Source organism: Heterodontus francisci, chromosome 23 (assembly GCF_036365525.1).
Source record: "Heterodontus francisci isolate sHetFra1 chromosome 23, sHetFra1.hap1, whole genome shotgun sequence".
Lineage (NCBI taxonomy): Eukaryota > Metazoa > Chordata > Chondrichthyes > Heterodontiformes > Heterodontidae > Heterodontus > Heterodontus francisci.
Genome location: NC_090393.1, coordinates 55,554,778 through 55,573,865, shown reverse-complemented (window position 1 = coordinate 55,573,865; position 19,088 = coordinate 55,554,778). Strand labels below are relative to the sequence as shown.

General features: G+C 44.9%; 1 protein-coding gene across 1 annotated transcript in view; it reads right to left on the bottom strand.

Annotated features, from left to right (window-relative positions):
• Positions 1 to 19,088, bottom strand: part of LOC137383015 (peptidyl-prolyl cis-trans isomerase FKBP8-like) — a 44,399-nt gene extending 25,311 nt beyond the window's left edge. Inside the window, exons 1-2 of the mRNA XM_068055604.1 lie at positions 19,012 to 19,088; positions 2,149 to 2,218 (exon numbers count right to left, since the gene is read on the bottom strand). Of these exons, the coding sequence (XP_067911705.1) occupies positions 2,149 to 2,218; positions 19,012 to 19,086 (145 nt within the window). The 5' untranslated portion in view covers positions 19,087 to 19,088. The remainder of the gene's footprint in view (positions 1 to 2,148; positions 2,219 to 19,011) is intronic.

Here is a 19,088-nt window from a genome sequence, read left to right as displayed (position 1 = left end):
GACAAGAGGCAGAATTAGAATGAGGCATCAAAGGTAGAGTTACAAAAGAGAGAGAGACACGCACACAATATCCTTTTCTGTCTTTAAGCAATGCCATCTAAAAATAGTCATTTGGTAGTACAGAACTTGAGTATTGCTGAAAACAGAGACATTTTGTAGAAGCTTTTCCTCTTGCACTCATCAGGACAATTGGCAAGAATACCAATGTATGGGAAGCAACAAATTTATACTGTATGAGAAGAGAGTAATGATTGGTTGGCAAGTGGACTCCGAAAGGTAGAGGCATTGTCATGGAGAATGCACCTGTTTATGGTGACTGACAGTTAACTGCTGAGCTTTGTTTGAAATTTAAACCAGGCATCTTGACTCTGGTCAAGGCATTGCCCTGAGGAATGAACCAGTGAATAGCTTTCACTTATTTTATTTAGCTGAAACAGGTGCAATGTGTGTACATGTTCTTTCTGTCTAGAAAGAACTGGGCCCTGTGTATTAACAGAGTTAGCTTCACTACCTTCACTGGTCAGTACACGCATTGGGATTCTTACTGTTCCATGCATTACAAGATTGGCTTTATTGGCAACATCGTAAATTGAGCCTGAGCCATTTGCTCACCATGCAAGCTTTACGCTAAAATAGGGTCAATCAAAGGCATCCTGCATGACAATGGCTAACATGATCAGATCATTTCTCACTGTATATCGTGCAAACTTATGAACGGGCCTAAGGTCATCATTTTTGGGCCTAAAAAGTGCCCAGTCTACCTCAGATTACCCTGGAAGGGTAATGTATCCCAAACATTTGAGCAACTGTTGAATCTAGCTGGTTCACACTGCTATTATGCAGTAGCAACATGGGTGGTGTTCGCCACTAACAGGATGCTGCCGTCAAGCCAAAAAGACGTTTTTCCTATCACACAAATGAGTAATGTGATATATGAATTTCACTGCCAGTGTGATGCTAGGTATATAGGCCGTACGTCCCAAAGACCAGCGTATGGTATCAAACAACATATCCCTTTGCAGTTCACAACGGGCAAGGTACAGGCCGTACGCAACCAGCCCATGCTTGCAAAACTCAAAAATAGTGTCTAACATTAGGTGTGATTCCGCGACTGGACAACATTTGTTAAATAATCCTCAGTGTGCTAAGAACTATGCTGACAACCAATTTAAGATTGTCAGTAGGGCTCACAGTCTGGTGCATTTGCACGTACTGGAAGCTACAAATATTAATACACAGGGCCCTGTTCTTTTCAGACAGAAAGAACATGTACACACATTGCACCTGTTTCAGCTAAACAAAGTAAGTGACAGCCATTCACTGGTTCATTCCTCAGGGCAATGCCTTGACCAGAGTCAAGATGCCTGGTTTAAGTTTCAAACAAAGCTTAGCAGCTGTCAGTCAGCATAAACTGGTGCTTTCACCATGGCAATGCCTCTACCAATCGGAGTTCACTTGCCAACCAATCAGCACTCTCTTCTCAGACAATATAAATTTGTTGCTTCCCTTACATTGGTATTCTTGCGATTTGTCCTGATGAGTGCAAGAGGAAAAGCTTCGACAAAACCTTTTCCAGCAATAATCCAGAAATCTTGCATCTGCCACATTCCAGATGTCACATATCAGTTGTCACATGCCAACTTCTTGGTTACATATGCAAAAAATTAAAAAAAAGAGAAAGCATCTTAGTCTGGAGCCTGAAACTAACAAGCAGTTACAACTATCTTCTAATCTCAGCAGTTTAACAGTCGCTCTAATTCTAGGATTTGCTTATCAAGAGTAGTGGTCTCAAAGAAACATGACAGGTTAAGAGCTCAACATTGCAACCACGCTTTATAACCTGAAGAATGCCACAGGAGATCTACTAGAATTCAAACTAATCATGGAGAGTAACACAAAAGTACAAAGGAATTTAATCATTGCAATCATAGAAGATTTACGACACAGAAGGTCATTCAGCCTAACATGTCTGTGATGGTGAACTCAGGGCTCAGGCTATAATCATAAAATGTCGAGTTTCACTTTCTTGATTGTGATTGCATCAGAATCTACAGCTTAGTACCAACTCCCAGCCATATATAACTCTGCAACAGTTGTTAATTTATAAATAAAGCCATGTAAAGTCTTACCTGGAAGCTCTTCCAGAACAGAATTTGGAGTCGGTGAGAATCAGCGCTGTTTCGTGTATGTACATAAGGGGCATGCAGATTTCCAGAGCCTTGAGAGGGAAGGAAAATTGTGTGTGATTGTGTTAAATCTATCAGAAAAATATTACATGATTTGTTTATCATTTTTGTAATTTAAGATAATTTAAGAGTGGTCAATTTATGGAACCAGGCTCCTTAGAGAGACAATGGAAGCATTAGTATTGATTAATTTATATGCAAATTAGAGAGATATGTTCAAGAATATAACATTTTTGGGATACAATGGGCTGGATTTTCTGATGGGTGCCAGGACACCAACATCGGGTGGCCCATATGGGGGTCCTCAGCCTGCCCATGTCATCACTGTGCCCTCCAGCACAAATTTCTGGGAGGCAGCCTCTTAATTGGTCACCTCTGCACTTGCCATCCTGTTAAGGATGGTGGGCACGCTTCCGATGCTGCAGGTTCAATTAGTCGCACAGTGATATCAGGTTGACAGTCGCACTGGGAGAGGTGGGCGCTGCCGAGGCAAGCCGGTGAGTGTGAGGGGGGGTCTCAACGTGGAGGTGCCCTTGGCTGTCTGCATTGAAGTTATAAATTAAGCTGGTACAGCATCGGGTTGGAGGGGAAACCCCTCCGCAGGCCTATTCACAGAGGGGGCTGCAGCCTTTCATCCCTGCGGCCCCGTCATTGGGGCATGGAGCCTCCATTTCCGTTGGCTGACTGGCCTGCTGCTGGGAAGTCGCCTCGATTGAGCTGGCAGCCTGCGCACATGGCGAGGGTGGTGGGGGCTGGGGGGGGGCGCTTCAAAATCGGTAAAGTACAGGCGCAAAATGGCCCTTCAGTGGGGCCTTCATCGAACCAATTACCTGCCCGCCTCTGTGGAGCGGGCAGCCGACCGGGTTCCCAGCCCACCTCAGGAATGTCCCCTGGATGCAGGAATGCGTTGAGGAGCTGTTCTGATGTGGCTCCCCCCATTTTCCTGGTTCCCCCCCCACCGCTGTCTCCAACCCTGTATCCATTGGGCTGGAAAATTCCAGCTGAATTTTAGAAGCCCTGGCAGCGGGCAAAAACAATGGCGGCCCGCTCATCACGCAGCTGCTGCGATCCTAAGCGTGGCGGCTTATTTAAATAGCTGGAGTGGGCCGCAACCCCCCCTCTGGATCACGTGGAGGGGGTGGGCTGTCCGTCCCTAGCAATGGTGTCAGCTGCCTATGCACAGGTGCTGATGCCATTTTTTAAGGGCTTTGAGCCCTACCGTTAAATTTAAATATTTAAAGCTAAAGTGAATGAAAAAAAATTAAATAAATGTATTTTTCTCCCTTCCACCCAATAACAATTAAGTTAATTACTTGCCCTCTCCCCCCCCCCTCCAAAACACTTACCTTATCCATCTGATCCTCCCCCCCATAAAGTGCATAAACTCTAACCTAATATCCTTCCCACCATTCACTGCACCGATGATATCACTTTGAGCCCGTTTCCCTCCCCACCCACACTGAGAAACTTACCTCCTCCCCCCTCCCCACCAGTGTTCCGTCTTGTTTTCCCGGATGGGGATCCGAAGACGTGGGAGTGCCAGCCAGCAGCAGGAAGATCGCACCGGGATGGAAGATGGCGGCTTGAGTATAATTAATGCATTCATTTTAATTTATTTGAATATGTAAATGAGGGGTCCCATTGCCGAGCAGCGGGGGGGCCGCCGTGAGCCCGTACCATCGCCGGAAATCTCGGACCGGGCCTTCCCGGCGTTGGGGTGTGTGGCAGCAATCTCCCAGAGGCATATTCTGGCCCCACCACCCCCCCCGCACCATGACCACCGACATCAGAAGGTCTGTAAAATTCAGCCCATCGTTTCCTAAGTTCTCCGGGGTTTTCCTTGTATCATGTCTGGGTCTGCTGTAGATTAATAGGTAGAGACTAATAATTGCTATGATGAGTCGGCAACTCCATTGGTGTTGTATCATGTGACTACCAGGATGAGAGAAGGCAAACTTGATGGACTTTGGTCTTTTGTTTATTCGGCAATTCATACGTAATCAGATTTTGTTATATGTCACAACCATGGGCTTGAAAGTCCTCTCACGTAATAGAAAATAAAATCCTGCTGGAGTATCTGCAGTTATCTAACTATAATAAAATTCACAGGTGCTCATGCCAATATAGGTGCATCTTTGAGATCCACTATAGGGGTAATGGGGGTGGGAAATAATTTGTAGGAAGGCTGCTTGGGGAGCTGATCCGACCAGGTCAGGGCCCTGACCCTGTTCTGGAGAGCTTAGTGGGCCCCACTCCCACTGCTTCAGCAATCTGTACATTGGATTCATCCCAGTGTTCACAATTTTGGCAGAGGATTGGCTGAGGAAATTCCCAGCATAAGCAATCCCTCCCCTTGGCTGCATTGCCTAATGGCTGCCTTCTGTACTGTATCATTTTATGTGGCTCTATGATCATGGGCCACAATTGGGGCAGACAGAGGTTTCACTCACCCCAGGCCTCACTGGGATTGGTTAGCTGGGAGGGAACTTGACATATCTCTCCGAGTTTACACTGCACTCCCAGCTGAATGCTACCAGTTGCCTCTTTCCCTAAGGAAATTTAGGGCCCACATGTGTGAGAGAATGTTGTTATTATTGTGTGCGATATGTGAAAATTGCTCTTACACTTTCAAAAAATATTTATAAAAGGTAAGAAAGCTGGGGAAATCTCCCCAGCAACAGAAAATATAGAGTCATAGAGAGATACAGCACTGAAACAGGCCCTTTGGCCCACTGAGTCTGTGCTGACCAACAACCACCCATTTATATTAATCCTACATTAATCCCATATTCCCTACCATTCTCCTACCTACACTAGGGGCAATTTATAATGGCCAATTTACCTATCAACCTGCAAGTCTTTGGCTGTGGGAGGAAACCAGAGCACCCGGCAGAAAGCCACGCGGTCACAGGGAGAACTTGCAAACTCCACACAGGCAATACCAAGAACCGAACCTGGGTTGCTGGAGCTGTGAGGCTGCAGTGCTAAACACTGCGCCACCGTGCCGCTCTTCTAATTTACCTCAGGATTCCCCCCAAAAACAATTAGCCTCCAATTGACCTCGGGGTTTTGCAACAATGAAATCTTATGGATTTGAAAAGATATGTGAGCTTTCACACAGATGATCCTTAGCAAGTCGTATAATATGTGCTGTGCATTGCATGTTGTAATGCTCCTGTCTTTATAAATGATCAAACCCTCCAACTTGTTGTGAACAACTCTACAGGAGATGTACCAGTACAATAATATGCAGAATGTAAAGTAAGGGTGGGGATAAAGGAGAGGCAACGAAAAAGAAGAGATGAAGCAAGAATTGCAATGGAACGGAAGTACGAGCCGGAAAATGTAGACGAGGAACCCATTGCAATTTCACAGAAAACTAATTATGATGCAAAATGATGGTCAAAACTTTAAACTAAAACTAACTTCAACGTGATGATATTCACCGACACACTCAATCTCAAAGCTGTCCTGGTCCCAAGTTTCATTTCATCCTTAGACTCATCCAACACCTTAACAAAAAACCTTTTTCTTCCTTTCAGGTTGAAGGATTGCAAGCTCCAACAACTCATGGGTACCAATGTCCTTCCAGATTCCCCTTCACTTCCCTCTGACCCCCATTCCTTGTTCTAATCTCACCCCTTGCCATGTAATCGCGGTACCCTCTGACCTTCCCCTCTCTGACCCTCAATGATCTATCTTTAGCAAAGGCCTCAGCTTCATCGCCTTATGCCACCACCTCAATGAATTTCGAGCTTGACATGATGCTGAGCTCTTTTTCTGTTGCTTTCACCTCCACGCCCACATCTTTGGCCAGGAGTTCTCCCCCTGCACAGCGGACCCTTTTACTCATCTCCAGTATTCTTCCAACACCTGAACCCTTCCCTCTGGCCTCTTACTCTCTCAATTATTTTCATTGAGAATTGCCGGCGTGACATTGGCCATCTCAATTTCTCTACTTTTCTCATTCACTCTGTATCCCTTTGAACTTGATGCACTCCATTTTGTCAGGTCCAATCCTAATATTGTCATTAAACTTGCTGTTGTTGTCTCATGAACTGACCGTTACATAGCAGAGGCCGAATGGCAACTAATCAACTCCGCCTCCTACCTTCCCCTGGACCATGACCTCGCGACTGATCATCAAACTATTGTTTCCAGGACCGTCACTGATCTCATCTCCTCTGGAGATCTTCCCTCCATGCCTTAGATTAGATTTAGATTAGATTAGAGATACAGCACTGAAACAGGCCCTTCGGCCCACCGAGTCTGTGCCGAACATCAACCACCCATTTATACTAATCCTACACTAATCCCATATTCCTACCAAACATCCCCACCTGTCCCTATATTTCCCTACCACCTACCTATACTCGTGACAATTTATAATGGCCAATTTACCTATCAACCTGCAAGTCTTTTGGCTTGTGGGAGGAAACCGGAGCACCCGGAGAAAACCCACGCAGACACAGGGAGAACTTGCAAACTCCACACAGGCAGTACCCGGAATCGAACCCGGGTCCCTGGAGCTGTGAGGCTGCGGTGCTAACCACTGCGCCACTGTGCCGCCCACCTCTTAGTCCCCAACCCCAAACAACCCACTTCTACCTCCTTCCCAAAATTCACAAACAGAACTGCCTTGGTCGACCTATCAGTCAGCCTGTGCGTGCTCCACTGAACTGATTTCTTCCCATCGCAACTCGATTACACACAAAGTTAGTAGCATGGAGTTCAGCTTGATGGAGTACTGTTTCAACAGAGTACTTAACTCGGGGAATGTGGTGAGTGAGGGAATTTAAAAGGTTAATGTCTCTCTAAAATCTAGTCAAGTTTTGCATTTAGCATTTAATTTAACTTTAATCTTAACTTGTAGCTTCTTTCAAAGTATTAGTTAGTGGTAAACAAGCTGCCTGCTAGTGGCAGCTGCACAGTTAATTAGATGGCTAGTTAGAACTGGTTACCTGGTCAGCAGGGGCTTTGGAATTTTTATTAGTATAAATACAGGAGGCTTTTCCTTATGCTCAAAGTAAGTGGCACAGATTCCAGCTTGATGGAGTGCTGCTTTGACAGAGTACTTAACTCAGAGAATTCGGTGAAGTGAGGGAAGAGGTGCTGTTCTCGTATTTAACAATACAAGGAGGGGTCCCGTGAGGAAGTGCGAGACAGCAGCACCAGAGAGCTGAATTCTAGAGGCATTAATTAGGTGGGCAGGGAGATGTGGATCTATATTACAGACAGACTCACCAACAACAGTGGCAGAGGCGGACCTGGATGGAGACTGAGCGCAGCGACTGAGGAGTTAAAACGGGAGAGAGCCTCCAGCGAAATCGCAGACAACAAAAGCAACATCTGCAAAACAGCTAGAGCGACGTCCAAAAAGGGAAGGACCCGATTGGTGAGTAGCTGGTCCAACGTGGGCAAGGAAATCTCCTGCTGATTACCACCTACCACCCCCGCACCTCGGCTGATGAATCAGTGCTTCTCCACATTGAACACCAATTGGAAGAAGCATCGGAGGTAGCAAGGGCGCTAAATGTACTCTGGGTGGGGGACTTCAATGTCCATCACCAAGTGTGGTTCAATAGCACCACTACTGACCGAGGTGGCTGACTCCTAAAGGCCACAGCTCCCAGACTGGGTCTGCAGCAGATGGTGAGGAACCAACAAGAGGGAAAAACCTACATGACCTTGCCCTCACCGATCTACTTGTTGCGGATGCATCTGTCCATGACAGTATTGGTAGGAGTGACTACTGCACAGTTCTTGTGGAGACAAAATCCCGGCTTCACACGGAGGGTACCCACCTTCGTGTTATGTGGCACTACCACCGTGCTAAATGGGATAGATTTCGAGCAGATCTAGCAACTCAAACCTGGGCATTCATGAAGCGCCATGGGCCATTAGCAGCAGCAGAATTGTATTCAACCACAATCTGTAAGCTCATGGCCCAGCATATCCCCCACTCTACCATTACCATCAAGCAGAGGGACCAACTTCACTTCAATGAAGAGTGCAGGAGGGCATGCCAGGAGCAGCACCAGGCATACCTAAAAATGAGGTGTCAGCCTGGTGAAGCTACAACACAGGACTACTTGCATGCCAAACAGCAGAGGCAGCATGTGATAGACAGAGCTAAGCGATCCCATAACCAACAGATCAGATCTAAGCTTTGCAGTCCTGCCGCATCCAGTCATGAATGGTGGTGGACAATTAACCAACTGATAGGAGGAGGAGGCTCCACAAATATCCTCATCCTCAATGATGGGGGAGCCCAGCATATCAGTGCAAAAGTCAAGGCTGAAGCATTTGCATCTATCTTCAGCCAGAAATACCAAGTGGATGATCCATCTGGGCCTCCTCCGGAGGTCCCCAGCATCACAGATGTCGGTTTTCAGCCAATCTGATTCACTCCACTTGACATCAAGAAATGACTGAAGGCACTGAACACTGCATGGGTCCTGAAAACATTCCAGCAATAGTACTGAAGACTTGTGCTCCAGAACTAGCCACAGCCCTAGACAAGCTATTCCTGTACAGCTACAACACTGGCATCTTCCAGGCAATGTGGAAAATTGCCCAGGTATGCTCTGTGCACAAAAAGCAAGACAAATCCAACCCGGCCAATTACCGCCTGTCAGTCTACTCTTGATCAGCAGCAAAGTGATGGAAGGGGTCATTGACAGTGCTATCAAGCGCCACTTATTTAGCAATAACCTGCTCACTGGCGCTCAGTTTGGGTTCCGCCAGGGCCACGCAACTCCTGACCTCATTACAGCCTTGGTCCAAACATGGACAAAAGAGCTGAACTCCAGAGGTGAGGGGAGAGTGACTGTCCTTGACATCAAGGCAGCATTTGACCGAATATGCCACCAAGGAGCCTTAGCAAAACTGGAGTCAATGGGAATCAGGGGGACAACCCTCCACTGATCGAGTCATACCTAGCACAATGTAAGAGGTTGTTGGAGGTCAATCATCTCACTCCCAGGACATCACTGTAGGGGTTCCTCAGGGTAGTGTCCTAGGCCCAACCATCTTCAGTTGCTTCATCAATGACCTTCTCTTCATCATAAGGTCAGAAGTGGGGAGGTTTGCTGATGATTGCACAATGTTCAGCACCATTCATGATTCCTCAGATACTGAAACAACCCATGTCCAAATGCAGCAAGAGCTGGACAACATCCTGGTTTGGGCTGATAATAGGCAAGTGCCAGGCAATGACCGTCTCAAACAAGAGAGAATCTAACCATCTCCCCTTGACATTCAACAACATTACCATCATGGAATCTCCCACTATCAACATCCTGAGGGTTACCATTGACTAGAAACTGAACTGGACCAGCCACATAAATGCTGTGGCTACAAGAGCAGGTCAGAGGCTGGGAATCCTACCCTGAGTAACTCACCTCCTGTCTCCACAATGCCTGTCCACCATCTACAAAGCACAAGTCAGGAGTGTGATAGAATACTCTCCACTTGCCTGAATGAGTGCAGCTCCAACAACACTCACAAAGCTCGACACCATCCAGAACAAAGCAATCCACTTGACTGGTACCCCATCCACCTCCTTCAACATTCACTGCCTCCACCACCGACACACATGTGTACCATCTACAAGATGCACTGCAGCAACTCACCAAGGTTCCTTCGACAGCACCTTTGAAACCCACAACTTCTTCCACCTAGAAGGACAAGGGCAGCAGGTGCCTGGGAACACCACCACCTGCAGGTTCCCCTCCAAGCCGCACACCATCCTGTAGCAGTTCAAGAAGGCAGCTCACCACCACCTTCTCAAGGACAATTAAGGATGAGCAATAAATGCTTGCCTAGCCAGCGATGCCCACATCCCCCGAACTAATAAAAAAAAGTGTTTCCAGATAATATTCTAGAAAGTAAAGGCATGGCAGGGAACCTCAGCCCTGTGGAACACACACCCTGGAAATTCTGGATGCTTCTCATGGCCTAGGTGACGTGCAGGAAATGTCACCAGTGAGAGCAGCTTGAGCTCTGTTTCGGAGTTTGAATGGAGGCTGGAGTCACTACTGGGTATCTGCAAGGCTGAGAGCTTTGTGGATGGCACATTTCTGAATGTGCTCACCCTGCAGCTTAAAAATGTGCAGGTAGAGAGGGAATGGGTGGCTGCCAAAAGGACAAGGAGGACCAAGCAGGCAGGGCCAGGATTCCCATGAGTGCATCTTGGTCACCAACTGGTATTCAGTTCTGAATACTGGGTAGAGTGATACTTCCTCCAGGGAGTGCAAGTAGAGCCAAGTCAACAACACCTTGGTTGGCTCAGCTGCACAGGAGTGGGGGAAAGAAGAATGGGAGAGCAATATTCGTAGGGGATTCAATAGTGAGGGGAACAGATGGGTGCTTCTGTGGCTGCAGACCTGACTCCAGGATGGTATGTTGCCTCCCTGGTAACAGGGTCGAGGATATCAATGAGCGGCTGCAGGACATTCTGAGTGGGCAGGGTTAACAGCCAGAGGTCGTGGTCCATATCGGTACCAATAACATAGGCAGAAAGAGAGATGAGATTCTGCAGGCAGAGTTTAGGGGAAAAGCAGGACCTCAAAGGTAGTAATCTCCGGGTTACTCCTGGTGCCACGTGCTGGTGCATACGGAAATAGGAAGATACAGCTGATGAATACGTAGCTGGAAAGATGGTGCCAGAGGGAGGGCTTTAGATTCCTGAGGCATTGGGACTACTTCTGGGTGAGGTGGGACCTGTAAAAGCCGGCTGGATGTACTTCAACAGGGTCGGAACAATACCCTCACAGGGGGTTTTGCTGGTGCTGCTGAGAAGGGTTTAAACTCGCTAGGCAGGTGGATGGGAACCTGAGAGTAAATTCAGAAGCAAGAGAAGAAAAGTTGGAAATGGAAGGCAGAAAATTAGTACATGTGTTTGGAAGGCAGAGGAAACAAAAGCTAGAAAATAGACAAGGGAGTTTGGCAGTGCCAAAGGAGGCCGTATAAAAAAGGGACAATCACACTACTGGGAGTGCACCATAGACCCCAAACAGTCAGAGGGAGATAGAGGAGCAAATATGTAGGTGTAGTGTTTGATTGATCTGGGTTTGACCAATTACACAAAATTTGAGACGGTTGCCATTTGCAATCCGTGCTGAAGTGTCACAGGAGCTGAAATGGCTAGAAGCAGACAATATCATTGAGTGAATTGACTTATCGAGATGGATATCAAATCTAGTCATTGCACAATGAAAAAATGGTGAATTTAGACTATGGATTGACCTGAAGGCAGTCAACAAAGCTATCATACCAGACAAGTATCCACTTCCTACAATTCAAAAACTGTCAGCATCATTTCATGACTCCACAGTCTTCACAAAGCTTGATATGCGGCGGAGTTATCTTCAGATACCTCTTGAAGAACAAAGCCGATATCTTACAGCTTTTGTTTCATTACTGCAGAATGCCCTATGGACTAAGCTCAGCACCTAGCGCATTCCAGAAGATTGTTTCTTCAGTCTTGACAGATGTTGAGGGGACACTCAACCTACTTGATGACGTCGTTGTCCACGAAAAGAGCAAAACTGAGCATGGTGAATGATTATCAGCAGTGCTCACTCACTTGTCAAACACAATTTGACGCTAAACAAGGAGAAATGCACAGTTGCGTCACCCGCGATGGACTTTCTAGGTTACAGAGTGACAGCAGCTGTAGTAAAGCCTACACACTCTCTGACTGGAAAAACACCAGCCGAACTTATGATAGGTTGTAACTTTCCCATGCACTGACCGTTTTTAAGCCATCACAACCAGTTAACAAGAATGTCAGAGTGAAAGATGAAATCGCAAAGCGACAAAGTAAAACAAAAACATACTTTGACAAACATACAGGAGCATGGGAACCACAGTTTAAAGTTGGAGATTGGGTTTGAATCAAATGGCCAACTCGTGACCACAAACTTGCTTCATCAGTATCAGGTCCAAAGCAGATTAAATGTTTGCTAGGTACCAATGATTATCTGTTAGATGACAACACCAAGTGGAATGCGAGACATTTGATAGGGAGCAGATCAGGATATTTTGAGGAAAGTGGTTATGAGTTTACATTTCCTTTTCCTATGATCATCCGCCTTATCAAGCTGAAGCAACAGATCCACAATCTCAAATTCGTAAATCTAATCACAGATCTAAGAGCCATTCCTATCTCAAAGACTATTTCTGTACTTAGTGAAAACAGACAAGTTGAACATTAATAACTTGATAAATATACATTTAATGTTTAGAATTCTTTAATTCAAAAATAATGTCTTTAGTCAAAAGGGGGAAAATGCAGTGTTTGATTAATCAGGGTTTGATTGTATTAGTCTGTCCACTGATCTTTGTTCACTATGTTTGATTGCTTAAGCCTACGGGTGGAGCTTAAGAGTTTGAAATTGAAACTAAAAAGAGCAGAACTAAAAGGTTCTACAGAAAAACAGAGACTGTTCTGAGAAGACATTGTACTGAGATCTTGTAAGTGCAGAGATACTTTAAAGTGCTGTAAATAAACCAGTTGGTGAAATAATACAAGTGTGATATCTGCATTGCTCTGAGATAAATCAGATATATAAATATCCGGCGAAAACATAACAGTAGGCAAATCTCTGAGAAGTACAAAACAATAGGCAGTAACTGCGGGTGATTTCAACTATTCGAATACTAACAGGGATAGAATTAGTGTGAAAGGCACAGAGGGAGCAGAATTCTTAAAATGCATTCAGGAGAACTTTTTTAGACAGTATATAGCAAGTCCAATAAGACAGGGGGCAGTTGTGGATTTAGTTTTAGGGAATGAAACTGGGCAGGGGGAAGGGGTATCAGATGGGGAGCGATCATAATCCAGTTAGATTTAGGGTAGTTATGGAAAAGGACAAAGATAGACCAGCAACAAAAGTTCTCGATTGGGGAAAAGCTAATTTTACTAAGCTGAAATTTGATTTCGCTGAAGTGGACTGGAAATAGCTACTTGAAGGTAAATTAGTGCCAGATCCATTGGAGGCATTCAAGGAAGAGATAGAGGGGTTCAGAGCAAGTATGTTCCTGCAAAGAAAAAGGGTGGGACTAACAAATCCAGAGCCCCCGAGATGTCAAAGGGCTTAAAGGAGAGGATAAAGAAAACAAGGGAATCTTATGATGTACCTAGGGCTCAATACTACAGAAAACCTAGAGGAGTTTTAAAAAGTGTAGGGTGAAATTAAAAAGGAAATTAGGAAAGCAAAGAGAGGGCATGAAAATATTTTGGCAAGTAAAATCAAGGAAAATCCAAAGTTTTTTTTATAAATACATCAAGAGCAATAGGATAATTAAAGAAAGAGGAGGGCCAATTAGGAACATAAGGGTAACCTGTGTGTGCAGGTGGAGGATGTTGGTATGGTTCTTAATAAATACTTTGTTCCAGTTTTCACAAAAGAGAAGGACGATGCAAACATTGCAATCAGGGAGGAGTGTGAAATATTAGATGAAATTAACGTAGTGAAAGAGGAAGTATCTTAATACATCTTTGAAAGTGGATAAAATCTCAGGCCCGGACAAAATGTATCCTAGGCTGTTAAGGGAATCAAGAGAAGAACCAGCGGAGGCTATGACTATCATCCTCCAATCCTCTCTGGTTATAGATGTGGTGCCAGAGGACTGGAGGACAGATAATGTTGCATCATTTTTAAAAAAGGAAGAAATGGATAGACTGAGTAATTAGAGGCCAGTCAGCCTAACCTCGGCGGTGGGAAAATTATTGGAAAAAGTCCTGAGGGCCAGGATCAAGCTTCATTTCGAAAAACATGGATGAATCAAAAACAGCACGGATTGTTTAAGAGAAGGTCGTGTCTGACTAACATGATTGAATTTTTTGAGGATGTAACAAGGAGGGTTGATGATGGTAGTGCATTTGATGTATTCTATATGGATTTTAGCAAGGCTTTAGATATGGTCCCACATGGCAGACTGGTTATGCAAGTAAAAGCCCATGGAATCCAAGGCAAAGTGGTGAGTTGGATCCAATATTGGCTCAGCGGAAGGAAGCAAAGGGTAATGGTTGATTTTTTTTTTGTAACTGTAAGGCTGTTTCCAGTGGGGTTCCGCAGGGCTCAGTACCAGGTCCCTTACTTTTTGTGGTATATATCAATGATAATAAAGAAGAAAGCTCCAGACTGCAGGAATATCAATGCATTAGCAAGGTGGGCGAAACAGTGGCAAATTGAGTTTAATACAGAGAAGTACGAAGTAACGCATTTGGGGAAGGCAAACAAAGCAAGGGAATACACAATAAATGGTAGGATACTGAGATGTTTAGAGGGACCTTGGAGAGCATGTCCAGAGATCCCTGAAGGTGGCTGGACAGGTAGATAAGGTAGTCAAGAAGGCATATGGGATACTTACCTTTATTAGCCGAGGCATAGTTATCAGAGCTGGGAAGTTATACTGGAACTGTATAAAACACTAGTTAGGCCACAGCTGGAGTAGTGTGTGTAGTTCTGGTCACTGCACTACAGGAAAGATGTGATTGCACTAGAGGATAAAGAGATTTACGAGGATGTTGCCTAGACTGGAGAATTCTAGTTATGAGCAAAGATAGGATAGGCTAGGGTTGTTTTCTTTGGAACAGAGGAGGCTGAGGGGAGACTTAATTGAAGTATATAAAATTTATGAGATCTAGATAGTGTGGATAGGAAGGCCCTATTCCCCTTTATTTAGGGGTCCATAACCAGGGGGCATAGTATAGGGTAAGAGGATGGAGGTTTAGAGGGGATTTGAGGGGAAATGTTTTCACCCAGAGGGTGGTGAGTATCTGGAACTCACTGCCTGAAAGGGTGGCAGAAACCCTCATAACATTTAAAAAGTTCTTGGATATGCACTTGAAGTGCCGTAAACTACAAGGCTACAGGCCTAGAGCCGGAAAGTGGGATTAGGCTGGATGTCTCCTTGTCGACCGCGCAGACAGGATGGGCCAAATGGCCTTCTTCCGTGCTGGAAATTTCTATGATTTATTTTTTCTCCCCTTGTCCAGTCTCTTCCCACCTACATCTATGAATCTTCCGATGCCCTCCATCACTTTAACAGTTTCCAATTTCCCGGTCCTAACCATTTGCTCTTCACCATGGACATCCAGTCTCTCTATACCTGCATTCCCCACCAGGACAATCTGAGGGCTCTCTGCTTCTTCCTTGAACAGAGGCCCAACCAGTCTCCATCCACCACCACCCTCCTCGGCCTGGCTGAACTTGTTTTCACACTGAGCAACTTCTCCCGTAACTCACTTCCTCCAAATAAAAGCTGTTGCAATGAGTACCCACATGGGTCCTAGCTGTGCCTGCCTTTTTGTGGGATATGTGGAACATTCCTTGTTCCAGTCGGATACGGGCCCCCTACCTCACTTCTTTTTCTAGTACATTGATGAGTGTATTGTTGCTGTTTCTTACTCTCGTCCCGAGCTGGAAAAATTGTAAAAACTTTGCTTCCAATTTCCAGCCTTGTCTCACCTTCACACAGCCCAGCCCCAACTGTTTCCTTCCCTTCCACGACTTCTCTGTCTCCATTTCTGGGATAGGCTATTAAAAAATTTATTTTTTATTTAGAAATACAGCACTGAAACAGGCCCTTCGGCCCACCGAGTCTGTGCTGACCATCAACCACCCATTTATACTAATCCTACACTAATCCCATATTCCTACCACATCCCCACCTGTCCCTATATTTCCCTACCACCTACCTATACGAGGGGCAATTTACAATGGCCAATTTACCTACCAACCTGCAAGTCTTTGGCATGTGGGAGGAAACCGGAGCACCCGGAGGAAACCCACGCAGACACAGGGAGAACTTGCAAACTCCACACAGGCAGTACCCAGAATCGAACCCAGGTCGCTGGAGCTGTGAGGCTGCGGTGCTAACCACTGCGCCACTGTGCTGCCCCTATATAAATATTCACTATAAGCCCACTAACTCTCACAGATACCTCGACTACACTTCCTCACACCTTGCTTCCTATAACAACTCCATTCCATTCTCCCAGTTTCTCCGTCTCATCTGTTCTGATGATGCAACCTTCCATACCAGTGTCTTCCTTTCTCCTCAACTGAGGATTCTCCCTCACTGTGGTTGACAGGGGCCTCGACCGTGTCTGTCCCATTTCCCGCACTTCTGCTCTCACCCCTTCCCCTCCCTCCCAGAGCCACCCTCTTCCACCCCACCAGCCTCCATACTCAATGGATGATCTTCTGCCATTTCTGCCACCTCCAGCATGATGCCACCACCAAACACATCTTCCCCTCCCCTTTCAGCATTCTGAAGGGACCGTCGTCTACTCCTCAATCACCCCCAATGCCGCTTCTCCTTCCCACAGCATCTTTCCATCAAGTGCACGAGATGCAACACCTGCCCTTTTAACCTCCTCACCAAGGCCCAAAACACTCCTTCCAGGTGAAACAGCAATTTACATGTATTTCTTTCAATTTAGTTTACTGCATTCGCTGCTCACAATGCGATCTGTTCTACACTGGGGAGACAAAATGCAGATTGGGTGACCACTTTGTGGAATACCTCCATTCAATCCACAAGCATGACTCCGAGCTTCCGGTCACCTGTTATTTTAATTCTCCATCTTGCTCTCATGCTGACCTCTTTGTCCTCGGCCTACTGCAGTGTCCCAACGAAACTCAACGAACAGCACCTCATCTTTTGATTAGGCGCTTTACAGCCTTCCGGACTCAATGTTGAGTTCCACAATTTCAGATCATCATATCTGCCCCCATTTTGATCCTTTTTCTTTGCATGTTTCAGTATTGTTCTTCTTTTTCTCTTGTTTTTTCTTTTGGATGGCAGCTGTTCATCATTCTGCCATTCACACCTTTTCTTTACTTGTCCCTTTGGCCCTTCCCCAACTGTCTTCTCATTTAATCTCTCCTGTCTTCCACTCCATCACAAACCTTCCCTTTTGTTCTTTTTCCACCCTCTCCTATTTCATTTGTTTAAAATCTATTACATTTCTAACATTTCCCAGTTCTGATGAAAGGTCATTGACCTGAAGTGTTAACGCTGTTTCAGTCTCCACAGATGCTGCCTGACCTGCTGAGTATGTCCAGCAATTTCTATTTTTATTTCAGATTTCCAGCATCTGCAGTATTTTGCTTTTGAGATAATATTTGAGTTGAACTTTCACGGGATTGAGTTAAACTGACAATTGAACTCAGTGAAAAACACAATGAATTTGATGTGAATAACTGAAAATATACACACCGAGAATTGTGTTACAATTTCTATGCAATTCTATGTAATGGAGTGCACAGGTTATATAAACACTAGTGACAGGTATAAATTTTTGACATGGGTATTGTCATGCAGGACCCCCCTGCCAAGAATGAGGCACATTAATTTCACCACATGGACATTAAATTTCAATTGTTGCTGGGAGAGAAGGCCTGTTACAAGGGGTTGCCAGGCCCCTGGCTGGAAAGACAATTTTTCATATTAACAGACAGTGTGTGTAGACAAAGTGCCATTCCCTGACACACACAATACACAAAGCCAGAAGTGGTTATACCAGTCGGTCATGTGACTACCCTGCTGGCCAACTTGGGGAGTTTTAAATTGTAGAGACAGTGTTTGAACTGGCAGAAAGCTATTTGCTCCTGGACTGAAGCAGACCTCCTCTCCTGTCTGCTCCCATCTCTTTCTCATGGAACTCCAAAACACACCGAAAACACACAAACCCCCAAGAGAGAAAAGTCTCCTACAGTGAACAAGGTTTAAGAAGAATACTGGGCCCCAACGAAAAGCAAGATCTACCTACAAAAAGATTCTACAGTGAGTTCGAAGAACCGTAACAACAACTCTTCAGATATTGCCTCAAACCTTTCCACCTTATTTTACTTCTGCTCTTTTCTGTCTCTCTTTGCCTGTGCGAATCACATATGCATGCTAGCATGGGTGCGTCGTGTATCCGTAGCCATCGACCAAATTAGAGTTTAAGTTTAAATAAATTTCACCTTCTTTAAACCTAAGAAAGCCTATCTGGGCTTGTTTCTTTGCCTATAATTGGAAAGCAGTGAACAAGGATTCACCAAAGGGGAGCTAAAAACACAGTGTGTTTAAAAATAAAACCCTGTTACAGTAAGACCAGGTGAAGGCTGAAAGGGAACCCTGGTCCTCTTTCTCACCTGGTCGTAACAGTATGAATTACAGCTGTAAATTATAAACAGTTCTGAATTATTGACAGGTTTAAAATAAATATATATTATATTACATATATAGAATCATGCACAGATCCAATATAGACAGATTTGAATTCTGCATAGATGGTAATTATAGATGGGCAGAGTTACGTATAGTTGAATTACAGTTGAGTGTGAGAATGCAAAGGTGGTATCATAGAAAGGCAGTATGTGATTTGTAGCAGTGTATGAGGATACATGGGTGTCAATCAAAGGCAGATGTGAGTTATAAAGTGCTGTGTAATTTGCATAGCTGAGTTGCAAACATTTGAATTATACACAAGTGTGAATTATAGGTTAGTAAGAAATATAGCTTTGAATTACATACAAGTTTAAACTCTGGAGATGTGAATTATGTGCTAAAGTAAATTTTACACAGATGTGAACTCTACAGGTTTAAACTGTAGATTTGAATTATGCCTAAGTACTAACTCTACACAGTTGCAAATTATAAAGTTGCATGAATCCTAACCAGATATGACAAGGTTGACTCACTGATGGGTGTGATTGCTATAGTATGCACATGTATGACGTACAAAGATGTGACTTCTAATGCTATTTTGTTTTAGTGAAGTGGCACGCTGGTTTGTGTCGCTGGTGTTCTGTTCACCCACCTTAATGACATCCCTTCCATTTATGGTGAACGAGAGCCTTTGACGGCCCAGGATGACATCTCCATTTTCATGCATTA